Here is a 16,510-nt window from a genome sequence, read left to right as displayed (position 1 = left end):
ACCCGACTGGGGGCGGTCGCAGCCGCTGGGCAGGACAAACGCAGAGCAACGTTCAGCTGGAGATGACGCTTGTGACACTTGCACAAGGAAGGATTTCAAGCCCAGCATTTGGGGGCACTGTGCTTGCATAGATTCTGCTGCACGGAAGGGGGGGGAACATGCAAGGGGCTGACCACAGCCTGCAGCATCCCTGCGAACACCTCAAAACCAGTCTAAGGAGGATCAGCATTTTGAGGTCCCTTTGGTCTTTCCTGAGGTGCCTCTCGATAAGAAGCTCCTCCTGTTGTCTTCAAGGAGGACTGAAGTTCAGTCTCTTTTAGGGATTTATCTGAAGCAACCACAACAGAGGAATTTTCAAACCTTCGCACTGATATTAAGGATGTTCCCAGCTGTCAGACTCCAAGAATTTCCTTCAGGATGGAAAGAAAATGCAGCAAAAGGGCTTAGAGAGCCTGAAGGCTGCTGTACTCACTGAGCTTGCAAGCTCACAGGAGGGGCGGGCTGGACTTCTTGATGTGCATTGACCCTGGTTATTCATGGTCCAAGCCCCATGAATAAACCTTTCCACTCCACCTCATGGAGGAGCAACCTGCCCGCGTTGCTCCTCCAACCTTTGAATATGAGGCCCAGATGCCCACAGGCTCTTCAGGTCACCATATTTTCTCTTTGAATTTTACCTTAGATAACAGTGCTTACATGCTGTCTGGTCCCAACTACAAATGATACTGGATTTAGAGACTATTTTTTGTTTTCCTGGAGGGGAGAGGGGTAAAAAAAGCAACTAAAGTTTAAGGGAAAGCATTTCCCATCACAAGGAACATCCGCTGTGTATCTCGGCACATGCAGGAACATGAATACCCTGTAATCTCCATAACATGGTCCCATCCTACGCTACAAAGTGCCTCATGCGGATGCTTGCTTTTTGTCCATAAAACTCATAGGTTTTAAAAAACATTTCCAGGATAACTTTCTCTTGTAAGAAACAATCTCATGTTTAAGAGGCAATCAGACCCCGTGTACACTCAGCATCAATTCAACAAAACACTTCTATAAATACTGAACTTCAATCAGGTAAGCAGTTCTGCTGGAATCCATGCAGTTAATTGCAACATTTAACAAGGAGCACAGATTCAAACATGTGTTTAGACCAGGAACGAGTGACACACAAATCCAGCTACTCATCCAAACACAACTGTGCATATGCCAAAAGCAAAGCCCTAACTTTAAAACTGCAGACATGCTCTAGGGATTACATGCAACTCGGAGATTTTCCAGCCAGGAATTTCCTTGTGGAAGAAACCAGTGTTAGGGAGACTGAAATACAGCCATGCCTGCTTTCACATTTGTAGTTTGACATATATGTATAAACACCCACGCATTTATCATCATACCCAGACACGGGCAGATTCATATCAATATTTTTGGTTTTGCGTTGAGCATCCTTGGGACCAGATCCTAGCAAGGTATTTCACAAGTACTGGACCAGAGGCATCTCACCCAGTCCTGGTACCCTCCTCCGTCACTCATATGTAGTTCTGTACCATGCCCAGTGACTAGTTATTGCTGAAACTGAATTGATTACAGCTGTCAGTAGAGCACAGGTGTGATTAATCATTTCTAAGGTAAGCTTTATAAACATGAGATTGTAAGAAGGCCATACTGATTGAGACCACTGTTTTGGGTGCTTCAGTTGCCACCTTTAAAGCAGGAATAGCCCCAAAGACTGTACCCCACACCTGCCCCACAGAGCAGCTCACAGCCAGCCATGCTGGATGGGAAAGCCCTGCTGCCAATTACAGCCTGAATAAAACATCCCAAGATGCTCTTTTGTTCTCTAAGAATTTTCTTTGAATATTTAAAATATTAAAAAAATTGTTTTTAACCTCTCAGTGTTGTCTACTGATAAAGCAACCTCATCTCAGCAGCCGAGCAATCTGATCTTAAAGACCGAGATGCTGGTCCATTTTCTTGGGGTGAACACCTCAGTCCAAGCCAGGGTGCACAAGGAACAGGCTCGTCCTCCACAGCAGCCTCAGGAGCTGACAATACATGCAGAAGGTAAGTTTGCTGGTGACAAGCATTAGGGAGAATATCTTAGTTTTGAAGGTAACTTATTTATCAGGAGGAGGAATTCTGCCACTCTACAAAGTGTTAAAATCAAGAACAACGCAGGCTTGGTATAGGTTTGGCTTAGATAAGTACAGGCAGAATATGAAGTGTCTGACGAGGGAATATGTCCTTAATTCACCTAGAAAAACTATTAGAGAGAGATGTTTGGCTTTGGACTGTATATAAAAGGCTTCCTGAATTTAAAGAGGTAAATTTCCCCAGCTCTAAATTAGAGCTATTTGAAACATTTTCCACAGAAGAGTTCTCTGTTGAAAATGCAGTTTCATTGAAGCATTTTGTGAGAGCATGTTGACTCCAAAAGCACTTTTGACAGGGAAAGGTCTAAATGTATTTTTCATACTTCCTCATCTCGTTTCACTGAAAAGCTGAAATGTTTTGTGTTGTCATTACTGCTCTGCCCATCTTGGCAGAGGCTTTAATATTAATTGTAATGTAAATTTTAATATTCTATTACCATATTTGATGTAACAAAGTACCTAATATGCAGCATGTCCTGTTTAATGTCACAATGTTTAGAACAGCACAGAAGGATTTTACCTTATTGAAACAGTGCCATGTTGCAATATTGGCATATACTGTCACGCTGTCCAAGAGGATACATCTCTGGAATTTTAATTTCCCCAAACTGTTCAAAATGTTGCTTTTCTTCACGTAAATTTTAGAATTTCAGCCTAGGACACTTTTTCAAGGAACACAAATTCCCATTTCCCACCAGACTGCTGCAGAGCTGTTGGCACCTTCCCCTCCCGTGCTCTGGTTTACTCTTTTTCCAGGCAGCATGGGCAGCTCATGCATCAGCCGCACTGGAGGGAGAGGACGGTGAAGGGACAGTTTCATGCTGGTGGCAGGGACAGGAGTCTACGAAGTGCAAATAAGTGCAGTCACCAGTGAGATCCTGGCCCACAACAGGATCCCCCCAGGCCCATGAGGAGAGGCTGCATCGCCGCACAGCCCTCCCCGTGCACAGAACAGGGAACCTGCTCCCAGGTAGCGCTAGGAAAAAGGGAAACCTGAGCTACTATGATAAATGTACCCATATATGTGCCCCAGTGCAGGCGTCCAACACAGGTGTGCATGCACGCTGGGTGCACATGAATACTGGTTTATAAATTAGTGATGCTTTTCTGCCTGCGTACCCACAGGTGCGGAACCAGCCACCCTGCACTGTGCATGCATCCAGGTCCTCCCCTACATCTCCAGGCTGGCTGACCTTCCCGAGCCCTACATGCAAGCACGAAGGTAGCTTAGCTCTGGCTCTGGCCATTGCATCTCCTAAAGGGCAGGTCTTTAAAACCACGACTCTCAGGACTGGGTGGCAGCAAGCAAGTTCAGAAACAGAAATTCTCCCTGTCACAGAGATGCTGTTCTTTTATTGAGCCAGCCTCAGAGCCAGAGTGACATGAAGGTAGTAACATGGATTTCTGTCAGCAGCTCATGCTCAGCTGCTAATCAGATCAGAGGAGACTCGGTCATGATCCATTACCTGCAGCTCTGTGACTAATTCCTAATGAGGCCTCTCAGAGCAGAGGAAGGATCCTGGGTAATTATCCCAAGAACCACACTCCAGATTAGGCAGAAAACACTCAGGTGTAGCTTTAAAGGTCACTTTGTTCTATTAGGAAGAGCTCTTACCTTCCCCCCTTCCCTTGCTGTCTCCCTTAGCTTGGGTCCAGCCTCTCTCAGCGCTGGGTTATGCCATGAAGTTTTATGAAACCCATGTGTGGTTGACCCCTGAGGTCTCCTGCCTGCTCCCATCAGAAATCACAGCCTCATCCACTTTACATCCCCTCTCTCTCCTAAATTTTCCCCCTTCCCCCACCTCCTACCCCCTCCCAGGCATCTTGCTTTTTCTCTTCTCTTGTACGATCCAATAGCCAGTAGAGATCTATCGATTTACCTACTTACCATTTTGTCTGCCTATAAACCAAGCTGTCTGCTTATTTAGCTGCTTACCTAGTTATCTGATGTGTCATCCTCAGGTTTTCATTACCAGCAGCCATCATCACAGTATATAAAAAGCCTCAAATTTTTTATTGTTAATTAGGTAAGAACTAGAACTCAGTGATTTAGATAATCACTGGAATAAGTGAAAACAACCTGCCTATTATTTTTAAAGGCAAATAATAACAACAATAATAATATATCCGCAACATGACTCAGTAAATGAAACCCAGTTTCTGTGAAACCAAGATTAAAACAGCACTTGCCAAATTATACTCAAAGCGGAAGATGTAATGTAGCCCATTCATCTGAAAAATTAAAATTTGTGCAAGTACAAGGATTCCAGAAATAAAACCATCTGGGCAAATGAGCAATTAAATCCCACATTTCCTTATTTTGTCAAAAACTTGGGAATAACCTTAGTAAATTACACGCCCAGTGAATTTCCTCCTTCTACTGAAGTTGACTTCTCACTAACCAGCATGTATTTATTTATTAATTCAGTCATGACCTCTATCTGTTGACTTCTGGACTAGCTCCCCAACTGGGACCGAAGCCATGGCTTCTAGCATCCAAATAAAACCTCTGTGACTTTTTCCAAAGATTACAGTCATTAGAAAGTCCCAAAAGCTGATCTGCAAACCTTTTACAGAAATCAGCAACTTGGGAGAGACAAAGAGACGTGGACAGAACAATTTGGGAGAGACAAAGAGAGATGTGGACAGAACACCCTTTCAATATTAATGGGAAAGGTTGCATTTATTTATATCAGTGTACGCATAATACACAGAAGTCCATCAAAATTCAGTGGCAGGGGCACCCAGGCACTTCACTGGGGTCCAGTCTGCAGTTCCTTGCTCCTTTAGCTCAGTCCCTGTCAAGCCCTGGCTCTGCTGTGCTGAGCATCATACGAAGCCACCAGAAGCCACCAGCCCTGCTTGAGGGAACTTACAGTGAAAAAAAGCGATCACAGCAAACAGAGGAGGGGAAAAGACTAGGGGAAAAAAAAAAAAAAAAAAGGCCACTCCTCTCTTGTTTCATCCCCCCCCCCGCTCCATGCCCTGTATTCCTGTGCCCTACCTTGCAGGTGGAGTTTGCTCTCAGTGCTTTGCAGAAGGACAGAACTCACAGAGTCCAGATTGTCGTAGCTGTTACAGCCCAGGGGGCCAGTCCGAGTTTCTGTTACCTATGGAGGATGTAGAAAAGAGAGAGTGTTCCTTTTGATTGCAGCATCACATCTTCCCCAAGCAGGTTCAGACCTTGTAATATAACGACCCCTTGTCACCAGCTGATGCAATCCAAAATGCATCTTCCCTAATTGGGAAAAAATGTCCCACACTGGACAGACATAGCTAATGCTTGGCACACTCACAAGCTGAAAAAATAGAGTGAATTATATCTGCTTTCGTTATGGTACCACACGTTATTCTGATCTTGGCAACGAGGCCCTGCAGACTGATGTTTCCTCATAGAGGATCTCCATTGGAGAACATCAGAAGCCAGTAGAGGAATTATTCCCTGGCTTCTCTTATTGGAAAGCAAGATACAGAGATGGATTGCCAGCCCACAGTGGTGCCTAGCGCTCCCACAGCATATGTGCACACCATCCTTGTGCTGAGGATAGATGGAGGCACAGATGACCTGCAGTGCTGTTGCTGTTGGTTTCCAGCCATGGAGGAGAGCTGCCCTTCCTGAATCCACAAATGGTGATTATCTGCTGTCACTGTTTCAATATCTCAATTCGATTTCCCATCCAGAAGGGAACAGACTCAGCCATGAGACACCACAGAACAATAACAAGAGCTGAAACCTTTCAGAAATGGCTAACAATGACGACTCCATCCACATTGCCTTCCCTGGAGTGAACTCTGCAACAATAAAATCCCTCCCCAGTACAGGATGATTGCTTTCAGAGAAGGCAGCCTTTGTCTGCAGAGCCATTTCCCCTATTTTGTATGCTTTGAGCAGCTTCCTTCTGCAACCCCCAAGCTGTCTCTCAGTCCATTTCATTCCAGATGCCTCAGTAATGCCACACTGAGTTATTCACCTTTTCTTGTAGTAAATTCATCCGAAAGATGTTTAGCAGTCTTACAACCACAAGAGGAAAATACTTTTGGGTTGCACAGGGTTGGGTTGCCCATTTCCCAGACCCGCCTTTCCCTTTCAACCTCCGTCACTGATCTGGATTGTATGTTCCCTCTCTCTCTTCCAGAGGTCACTGCCACACCTAGTGGAAGTCTCCTATCCTACCTAACCATTACACCGAATGCCCACCTCTTTCCAGATATTACTGGCCCTGGGGAAATCAATTCTTCAGCAAGGTCCATAAGAGAACAATTTACCCTGGGATATCAGTGTGGGAACAAAAGAACTTGTGATCAAAAAAGACATCACACTGGACTGGCAAAGTCCTGCCCCAAATCCCTACAGTATTGGTACGGACACACAATCCTCTTTCTCTTCCCAAGATACAGTACCTTGATTGCTCCGGTAGAGATCTGGATCTCATGGAGTCTCCTCATAGTGCCATCACGGTCTACAAAGTAGGAGGAAGCAAGCTGATGCAACGCTTCAACGCTCTGGGTAGCATTTCCTGACTTTCTGTCGAGGCGGCTTTTGTCCATGTACATGGTCAAGGCCTCCTCTCCTGCAGCAGAAAGAAAAGGAGACTTCAGTAAGGCCCAGGAGGCTGCCATATAGGGTCATCTTAACAGGAACACGTGATGTCACACGTTGCACCTAAAGAAAGAAAAGTCTGACACCTAAAGTGCTCTTAAATGAACCCACCCTTTCTCACCAGTACCAGAACCTCAGTGTAGTATATATGAGCCTCCTCCATTCAACCAGAAAGGCCAGGTCCACCACTCTTGTAGATCAACTCCAGTGAATTGAGCAGATAACATTTTGGATGTTCATTACCCAGCATAGCTTTACCACAACTGTTGGAAAGGATTCAGACCATTTGTCCCTCTCAAGGAATGCTTTTCTCTGTGGGCAGTGCCCCTGGAACGATGCACACCCAAATGGAGAAGATGCCACTCTTATGCAATTCTCTGACCTGATTTCTAGAAGGAACACATGATGATTTAAGTTGCAAATAGGACATAGGTATGTGGGTGGGTTCAGAGGACAACAAACACCAGTTGCACCTCCTTCGCTTCCAGTGACCATGCAAAAGGGTGAGGGGCAGGGGCTGAGTGAAGCCATCAGAGGAAAGAGCAAATGAGAAAGTTACTCTAAACCAATCAACCTTACTGCTTTTTTGTCGGCTCCTAGAGTCTCATCCAGTGAATTTAAGTGGAGAGCAAAAAATATTGTGCAAGGCCAGGGACAACAGGTGATTTTGAGGCATTAATCACAGAGAATCTGGGAGTGAAGCAGTTAAGACCCGATAACACCAAACATCCTAAGCATTAGCAGAAACCTGCATCTAACAAAAGATATATGAAAAGGACACAAAGCTGAGAGGTAATATTTAGCTAAAAGTTCAGTTTGGGCTGTATGAGCCAGATTAAAATCCAGTTCATTCCTGACATAAGGCTGGCATTGTAGAAGGACTAAGAAGGTAGAACACCATCCTGCATTCTTAACATCTGAAAGTCTGATTTTAATAAATTAAGGGAGTAGATACGTAGGGTAGGAATGTGCCATTTCTACATAGCTCTCTTAATGAGAACGGTACTTGTTCTGATCTGATAGACCAACCACTGACAAATACATTGCCTCTGGCAATGATAGCATGGTCAAAAAAAATGCACCACCACTTTTTTGGCCAAGAAACATTTTGATCCTCAGCATTTTTGGGGTTTTTTTAAGAGAAAAAACACCCACTTTTCTTAAAAATTTTTATCAGTTGAAATAATTTGATTAGTCCAAATAATTTCTTTCATTACACGTATGATAAAAACACCAGTAAGCTCTCCCCCTTGCTTTCCCTGGAAATTTTCCAGCTTTTATCTGGAAGCCAAATGCCTGAAAGCAAACCAAAAACATTCTGGCTGAAAATCAAAATATTTTTATTGGATTTCAGTTTTTCAGGCAATTGATATATTGAGGATTGAGCCTTTGGCTTTGAGATGAAAAATGGAAATTTTCGGTAGAAAGAAGATACTTTTCATCAAAAGAATTGATCAGTTGAAATCTTTTAATTGGCTTCCCAGGAGCTAAGTGAAGAAGTTTGGCACGTAAAACTTTCTCTCTTTAATATTTTGTAAAAAATAACATATTATGCATTGACCACAATCAAAGTTGTAGTGGTAACAGTATCATCGTTGTCACTTCTCAAAAAAAACCCACTTGCCCTGGAAAATGCACAGCTTTGATTTGATTTCCTTTATCACCATTAGCATTATTATGCATTGAGTGGAGCGAGCAGACCTTGGCAGGGATCAAGGCTCTGTCACATCACGCTTTATCCACACGAACAGCAGAAAGATGGTTCCTGTTCCAGAGGATTTAAAACCCACATATCTGATGAGACACAACAGGTATACACAACAAACAGCCAGCAAAGCACAAGGCAAGGAGATGACTGTGATGAGCATGAGAAACAGCAGTCACCACGCACCAGATGCCTGGCCCCTGTCAGTGCATTTTTGGGTTTCATCTGTGAGAAGAGTTTTACAGGGGGATCTGAAGGAAGGTCAGGCACTGTGAATTTTCATGAAGCAACTTGTTTGCCACTGAAAGGACACCTGCATGGGAGCTAGCCAAGAGGCTCAGGGGAAGACAGACTGGATCAGTGTGAAAGTGTTGTATTTGGAACCAAAAATTTTGTATCCGTCATGTAACGGAAGGATTTACCTGCATGGAAATGCAGCAGACATAAGTGATGCTTTGCCTCTATTTCATGAGGCTGTGAAAGGAGAGGGAAGACCTGGGATAATTCTCCCCTTAGTGGCTATTCTCAGAGGGACCTCTGGGATCTAGGTATCAAATGTTCAATTCCACCAGTAACTGGAAAAAAACAGTTTTTTGTGGAAAAATGTCATGTCTTCTTTTAATAGCCAAGGTGCAAAAATCAGGACCTTTTCAGTCCAGGCCCATTCATTTCAGTAGAGTAATGCTGAGATTGGAGGTCCCTTGGACAGAGAGAAACCAGGAAGCGTGGGCTGAATCGCATCTGGAAATAACACTTGGTAATTTTGGATCACCAGGAGATCCACCCTTAGCTTTCAGTCCCCAGACAACAAGAAGCAGGCAATGAGCAGCTGGGACAGCTCCTAGACATCAGACAGGGCTCTAGGGCAGTGGAGATCAGTGATTTCCCCACAAAAGCTGTCATTTTTCCTCCCTGAGGTGTTTGGACCCCTCCACTGGGAAGAAGAAGAAGAAATCAGGAAAGCAGAGCCCAGGATGTTTGATTCTTCTCCTGAGGGACAAATACTGTCCCCCTAGGAGTGAAGGGTGCTGAGCAGAAAAAAATGTTGCTGGAAACCCATTCTGTGTACATGTGCACAGACCTGGAAAAGCACAGCATCCCCACGGAGAGTGCGCATGAGAAAGCAACCCTTAGATCAAGAGAGGTTAATAGACTTTTGCTACATTATTAAGTCTTAATTTCTCGTTTATTAAGTGGATGCCATGTTCAAAGTTGTCTTTCCTTCAGGGCTTTCCGTGCAAATTGGCTCTCAGCTCTTTGTGCACCATCCCGGAGCAAGGATGCCCTCAAAATGACCCCTCACCAATCCCTTTGTCAGAACTAAACTGGAGCAAAGCTGGCTTTTTATTAGGCTCCAGGGGGACCTGGCTGGTCTGTAGGTTGAAAGGCATCAGAGCTGCTCCTCATGTGGCCAGGTGTGAAAATAGCTGCTGCATTCAGGTGGGCTGGCCTGATCCATCACCCAGCCTTCTGGGGTCCATGCAACAGCTGGCATTTAAAAGCTAAATAATTTCCTGCATGGTTGTCACTTGTTTGCAACCTAGTAAAACAGCAGGGCAAGTTTACAAACCACTGTAATTCAAAGTAGAATTCTTGTAACTTTTCTGAGGACACTCGAGGTCTTGGGAGAGCACGGGTGCCAGGACATGGCTGCATTTATAGCACAATGGTCTTGTTTAGCCCACAGACTGCAATTAGAATGTGGCCTCCTTGCATAATGCATGCTCAGCTTCGTCTACATTTTCTCTGGGATTTCCATTGCCAAGATAAATCCTTCTTTTCTCCCCCACCATTGCTCACCATGCTCTGGGCTGATGGAACATTTAGCACTCCTCTCCAACACCAGTTCTCGTTACCAACCTCTGCATATTTAAAACTGTTGTGTTGTAAAATCAGGAGAAGAAACAAGCCACTGTGAATAATTCACAACCTCATCCAGGCAAAATTAAAAATATATTTTGCCATCAAAGGTCTTTCGTATTTTGAATTTCCTCAGATGTGAGTGGCAAGAAGAAAAAGGCGTATCGATAGAAAGAAAAATAAACCCACAAAAACCCCTCCCAGCACTTTACTGGATTCTTACTTGGCTGGCTTGGCTCTGTAAGATATGGACCTGAACAGTGATTTCCTCAATAAGGAGGAGTTTATCTTTACGCAGACTTCATTAAGGTCTGATGCAGGCAGTCACTCAGACTCTTCAGTGCATGGAAACCTGCTTCCCCTCACATTTCTTGCTGATGAAGCAGACTGTTTGAATGCCTGGACTGGAAGAGCAGCCCGAGGTTCTTTGAAGGACATTTGCCACACAAGAGGCCATTTGACTTCAGTGGAACCACGCCAATTTACCTACCAACTAATTTGTGCATGAATCATATGCACACATCTAATCTCATCTGTGTCTCATCTGAGTGTCTGCAGAATGCTTTGGGAACAGACAGATGGCCAGAAATTCCTCAAAGTTCACTACAAACTTCGCAATGTGGCAAGGTTGGAGGTCAGGTACATTAGAAGAAGAAATAGCAACAAACTCTACTAAAATTAAGGCCCTTTACCACTGCAGAATCCCTCTTACAGATAGTAGTTCCCAAAAGAAAAGCATTTAAATGTACACCCCAAAGGGGTAAAAAGAATGGTAAAAATAGTACAAGAGGAAAAAAAAAGTAAGTCAGCAGTAACTACCAAGAGGAGTTGCTGATTTTCACCCCTCCTGTTTCAATACTCAGTACCCGCATTGTTTATGCAGCACCACCAGCAGTGCATGCACGTGGATTAATGGCCCGACGGTCCCGTCTTAGGTCATCCCTGACATATTCTACTTGCACACGCAAGCTTTGCTGCACTCTTGCCTACACGTTTTGAATTTTACTTAACTGTTTTGTTTTTTCAAAACTCTGCTTCATGTTTCTGCTCTCACTTATGCATTCAGCACAGGCCCTTCTGGCCGCCTCTTCCCCTGCTGCACACTCTCCCTGCCCAACTCCTTGAACTCCCTTTTCCTGGAGCTCTTTAAAATTCCTCCAGTTCCAGCAAGAAAGGAGGGGTTTTTTTTCCTCCTGCATTTGGTTTCATTCTGAAAAAGAGAGGGATCGCCACCCCCTATTGTCAAATTAAGGACAGGGTGCAGGAGTGACAGGCAGGCTCCCCGGCTAAACGAAGCGTGTTTATCTTGATGCACACCGGTACACACGCGCCGTTGTCAGAGGAGCACAGGTATCACAGATGCTGAACTCGCACAGCGCACTGTGAATTCATTTTCAGAGGCTATTCAATACTCTGGGGATTTTCACACCATCTGATGACAAGACTGGCTTTGGCTGGGGGAGCTGCAGCCGGGCTGGATGCTACCAGCCAGCCTCCACGCACCATGGCCAAGGTTTGCAGGTGCTGCCCAGTGCCTTCACCACCCCACCACCGACACCGGCGTAAGAAAGGAGCCCAGGTTGCCACCTACCTCCCAGGGTGGCAGAGATGAGGATGTGGGTGCCGTACTTTTTGATGATGGTATCAATGAACTGCTGCGTGGTGGGTCTCCTGCCCAGGAGGCGGATGCTCCTCTGAAACTCAGGCATCAGGGGCAGTGGATTGTGGAGCAGGTCCCTCCGCTCGATGGCTGTGTTCCTCACCTTCCAACGGGCAAACTCCCTATGCGACAACACAGGAACACAACAGGGGTGAGGCTTCAAGTCCAGAGGGGCAGGGAGAGCCACCGAGGTCAGAGAAGGAGGATGGTGAAGGGGACAATCCTGTTGGACACCTGAATATGGATACACACATGAGGCCATAGGGCTAGACAGAAGGGGAGGAAAAGAGGAAAAGTGAGACATTACTGCACAATAACACCACACTTTGAGGATCAGGCTCCGGGCTGGTGAGGAGGTAGTCTCAGAGTCTCCAGAGGTGTCTGGCAGAGGGCTGCATTTCCCTACAAAGCATGCAGACTGGTCCTTTCACCCTCACGCTTCTGCACAAAGCAGCAAATTCTCATCTCTGTCAGGAAAAGAGCTGGTCAGTTAGACAGACTGTAGATGTAGACCAGTCTGATCATTGGTATGTCGCCATGTCCACAAGCCTTCCTTGTAGCTACTGCTTTTGCAAAGCAAGGCTAAAGGAAACACTTTCTCCAGACATCTTGGTCTTTCAGCACCAGGGAGCACAGCAAAAGATCATTTTGAAAAGCAATACGTTTGATAAACCATCTAAAAGGATCGATTCAGGTATAAGCAGAGGACCATATGAAAATGGAGGGTTTGTTTGTTTTTCTTTCTTTTTTTTTAAACCTATAAAGCGATTTCCAAATCCCTTCCTTTAAACTGATAGCAACTGGGAAAAAAAAATAAAGTTAATGTTTGCAAAAGCAGCGCTTTATTGCAGGTATCCATTTTGAAATGACACAGAGGGAAATGCCTAGAGAAAGCCTTGAACACCTGCGATCTAAAAACCAGGCCTCTGAAATACATCACCAGCTGAGCACCTAAAAGATGAGAAAACTATTAATGTCCTTTGAAAAATATTGAGCAAGGCCTTCTTAAAAGGAAAGGATATTATTTATAACCACTCTCCCACAACGCACCTGCAGTATCTTAAGCCATCTCCCAGATAATCGAGTCACAGGCTTCTCTGTCACTTTTCATTCACTTATTCCTGTAATTCGGGTTTCAGACAAAAATTTCATTTAAATAATAGGAATGACAATACCTGGCACTGACACGGCACTTTCTATCAGTGCGTGTCAACTAGCTCCGGCAATCCCATTTTGCTGGTAGAGAACCTGACATGCAGGCAGATTTAGGAGACACCGTAAGTCGGTTGCAAAACCAGGATCACAAACCAGATTATTTTTTTTTCCCAGATTGATTCTATACCCAGTCCACTTCACATGTATTAGGTTATTTTACTTAATGCAATTATGCATGTATTTATTTTGACTGTACCCCATCACAACACCCCAGGCTGCTAAACAACAGTTGCATTGATTAAAATAGCAAAGTGCCAGCTTTTTACTTCAAAATATCTCCTTACACCTGAGCTAGTGTCCCTTCTGCAACTCCTAGGCCAGGTAAAAATGCTAAACCAAAACACCCCTCTTACCACATCCTAAGAGTCCTTAGTGTCGAACCTTGAAATCTGCAGAAATGTTGGTCTTTCCTAGAAAAACCTCTGCCAAAGGCAAAAAAAAAAAAAAACCAAAACGCAAACTCAACCCAACCCCCCCATTGACTAGGATCCTAACACCAGGAGTGGAAAGAACATAGCTCATTGGCTCAAAAGTATCTGCAGATAGCAAGTGCATTACCAGTGTCCAGGTATTCACTGTATGGAGCAGAATACAGTTTCTCCTCTGCCGTCCAAGAATAGTGTAAAAGTCCAGTACTTAATATTTGTGGGAAAGATACATTTTGGGGTTCCACAGTTGCTTTTAGTGATAGGTAGAACCTTAAAAGTAAAGGCAAATAGATTCTCCCTGGCACTTCAGAGAGGTTGCTCTAAATCATTCATTATTAGAGTGGTGATCCCAAACCTGGCTACACAAGGAAATCGCCTTTGTCTGAAGGAGGAATGCTCCCTTCAGGATACAGCAGTTACATTGTATGGGGCGATGCAGCTCCGGATGCTAAAAGACAGTCAAGGTTTTGTAGTAAATAGAGATTCCCATGTTCCTATCATAAAGATCGTAACCAGCAAGCGTAGGAAAAATGCCATCTGTGCTTCTTCTCCAAAGAGATAGCTATTATGCCCTGTAAAACTCAAGCATGTTTTGCTCTCAGATTACCACTGCCTGCAAGCATTATTGATAAAGTCAGGAGGGACAAGAGCCCCCCCTGAGCCAGCACATTTTTCAGAAAGGGGTGGTGCTTATTGTTCCCAGACAAAATACAGTGGGTTTGCTTTTGTTACTGTTGAGTTATCTACTCCAAAGCAAAGACCATGGAGTTGAACCATCCAACTGTTGAAGTACGGCCCTCTTGATATATCAACACCCAAACCCTGGGAGGGCCTCCATTCAGTGCGTGGAGATGGACAGGGCAAGCAGTTACCTTTAGGACCACGCACTGGAAAGTGGTGGGCCATAAAGATGGGAGAAGCTAGGAACAGAGAATGAAAATTTGGTAAACAGTGTGTTCAAAGGGAAAGTGGGTTCATTTTTTACATCAGGTCCAACACCATCTCGTGTCACCACTGGCAGGAGGCAAAAGCAGGAGTTTAAAATAAATCATTGCTGTATCTTCAACATTGCCTGCTGCCAAGGGACACTTCCAGTCACCAGTCATGCAGCAGACAAGCCCTTAGCAGAATCCACATCTAAAGCATCATCATGAAGGAGACTTTTTCCACTCAGTTCTTATGCATGCCATATGTCCCCAGGGCTTCCTACTCCTAGGGTGTATCATGGAGGTGAAAGCCCAGTTCTATTATACTCTCCAAATGCTCGAATATGTGGCTTTCATAGCTGATGAGAAAAGCTGAGCAAATACGTTATGATGAATAATTTATGCAACTAACTTAGATGTTTATCTTCTGCTCATAGAATATCCATGAGCCAGTTGCAATTCCCTATAATTTATGCATTATTTGAATTTAGTGACTTTTTTTTTTTTTAAGATTTTGCATAGTATTTGGCTGTATTCTCTGTGTGCTGTTGATCGATTGCAGGTGGTCAAGCAAGTGATACAGTATTGTTAAGCTTCCTGATTAATGACCACAAATACTTTTTAAACTTGGCTTCCCCAGTTCCAGAATATTTTACATTGAAAGCAACACTAAATGCTAGCGATCTTCCATGCAGCCTATAGAACTCTGTGCTGCAAGATGCACCCAAGGCCAAGATTATGGTACAGTTTTGGAAAACAGACTTAACATTAATGGATATGGCTAGTGAAAACACTTAGAATAATTGAGGTGATAAAAAAATATATTTGCAGGGAACAGTATAGCTCTGGCCTTAGGGAATGATCCAACCTGTAACTCCTGAAATCTGTGAAGAAACATCTCCAAGAACGAGTTCTCTATTAACTTTCAGTTCTAGACTTAATTGCATTTTCTGCAGAAACAGCTGCTATTGGCCAAAACCGAATCCGTGGCACTGGGCCAGGTAAGCATCTCCTCATCTGTTTGTCACCACTGAACCCTTGAATCTGTCAATCTCTGGAGGATCTACCAAGGCCTTGGATTCATGGATGAGGTGTACAAAAGGGCACTGAAATCTTTCCTCACAGAAATCATTCTTAGATGCCATTCCACCGATCATTGCTTCTCAGAACCACCAGCGACACCACAGTCTCAACGTCACTGCCTGGAAAGCACAGGTGAGACCTCTACAGGTCTCAAGGCACTTTATAAAAGAGAAATATTGCAGTGGTGCTTGCTCATTTTCCAGGTGAAGAAATAGAAGAGACTTGGCCAGGATTATGATGGCACCCCACGATACGGTTAGGATTAGTACAGAGTCTTCTGACCCTCAGGGAAAATTCCTAGCAAGGACCTGAACTTCTGCCAGCAGGGAAGCTTTTAAGGGCTTCGGAAAGATGATAAACCTCTTAGCAACGAGGAGGAAGAATCTGTATCCCTGATGCAGAGATGGGATAAGGAGAAACTATGACCTAACGTCTGAGTGGTGGGGGAAAGGCACTTGTTTATGCTCTAATGTCTCGCCAGCGTAGACAGCCCATGCTAATGTGGAGCGTACCCAGGAAAATGCCTGCCAGGTCAGCGGAGGGGAGTCTGCTCTCTAATGTCTGGTGAAAGCACTGAAGAGCCTACGCTTCTAATGGCTGGAAGGGGTAGGAAGTGCTAATGCCTAAGGGGGGAAGGGAGGTGAGAGGAAAGAGGGATGAAGTACTGCCTCAGGGAGGCAGAGGAGCACATTTCAGGCCTTCCTCCCTGTCAAAGGAAGGGGATACATTTTATTTGTATACAGCTATATCTGAGAAAACACTTGCCCCTTCAGAATGTACATTAATGAGCTTGCCATGAAGGCCACGCACATCAGAACGAGGGAGCCATGAAGGATGTCTCAGTGCTCATTAGCACTATGACCCCTCCAGGGAAACAGAAAAAAGG

General features: G+C 44.5%; 1 protein-coding gene across 1 annotated transcript in view; it reads right to left on the bottom strand.

Annotated features, from left to right (window-relative positions):
- Positions 1–16,510, bottom strand: part of BRINP1 (BMP/retinoic acid inducible neural specific 1) — a 58,697-nt gene that overhangs the window by 15,000 nt on the left and 27,187 nt on the right. The window contains exons 2-4 of the mRNA XM_009634865.2: positions 11,904–12,094; positions 6,549–6,718; positions 5,152–5,257 (exon numbers count right to left, since the gene is read on the bottom strand). Of these exons, the coding sequence (XP_009633160.1) occupies positions 5,152–5,257; positions 6,549–6,718; positions 11,904–12,094 (467 nt within the window). The remainder of the gene's footprint in view (positions 1–5,151; positions 5,258–6,548; positions 6,719–11,903; positions 12,095–16,510) is intronic.

The sequence above is a fragment of the Egretta garzetta genome, unplaced genomic scaffold, assembly GCF_000687185.1.
Source record: "Egretta garzetta isolate BGI_Z169 unplaced genomic scaffold, ASM68718v1 scaffold190, whole genome shotgun sequence".
Classification (NCBI taxonomy): domain Eukaryota; kingdom Metazoa; phylum Chordata; class Aves; order Pelecaniformes; family Ardeidae; genus Egretta; species Egretta garzetta.
Note: the sequence above shows the minus strand (reverse complement) of the source record. Positions and strands in the feature narration are given on the sequence as shown.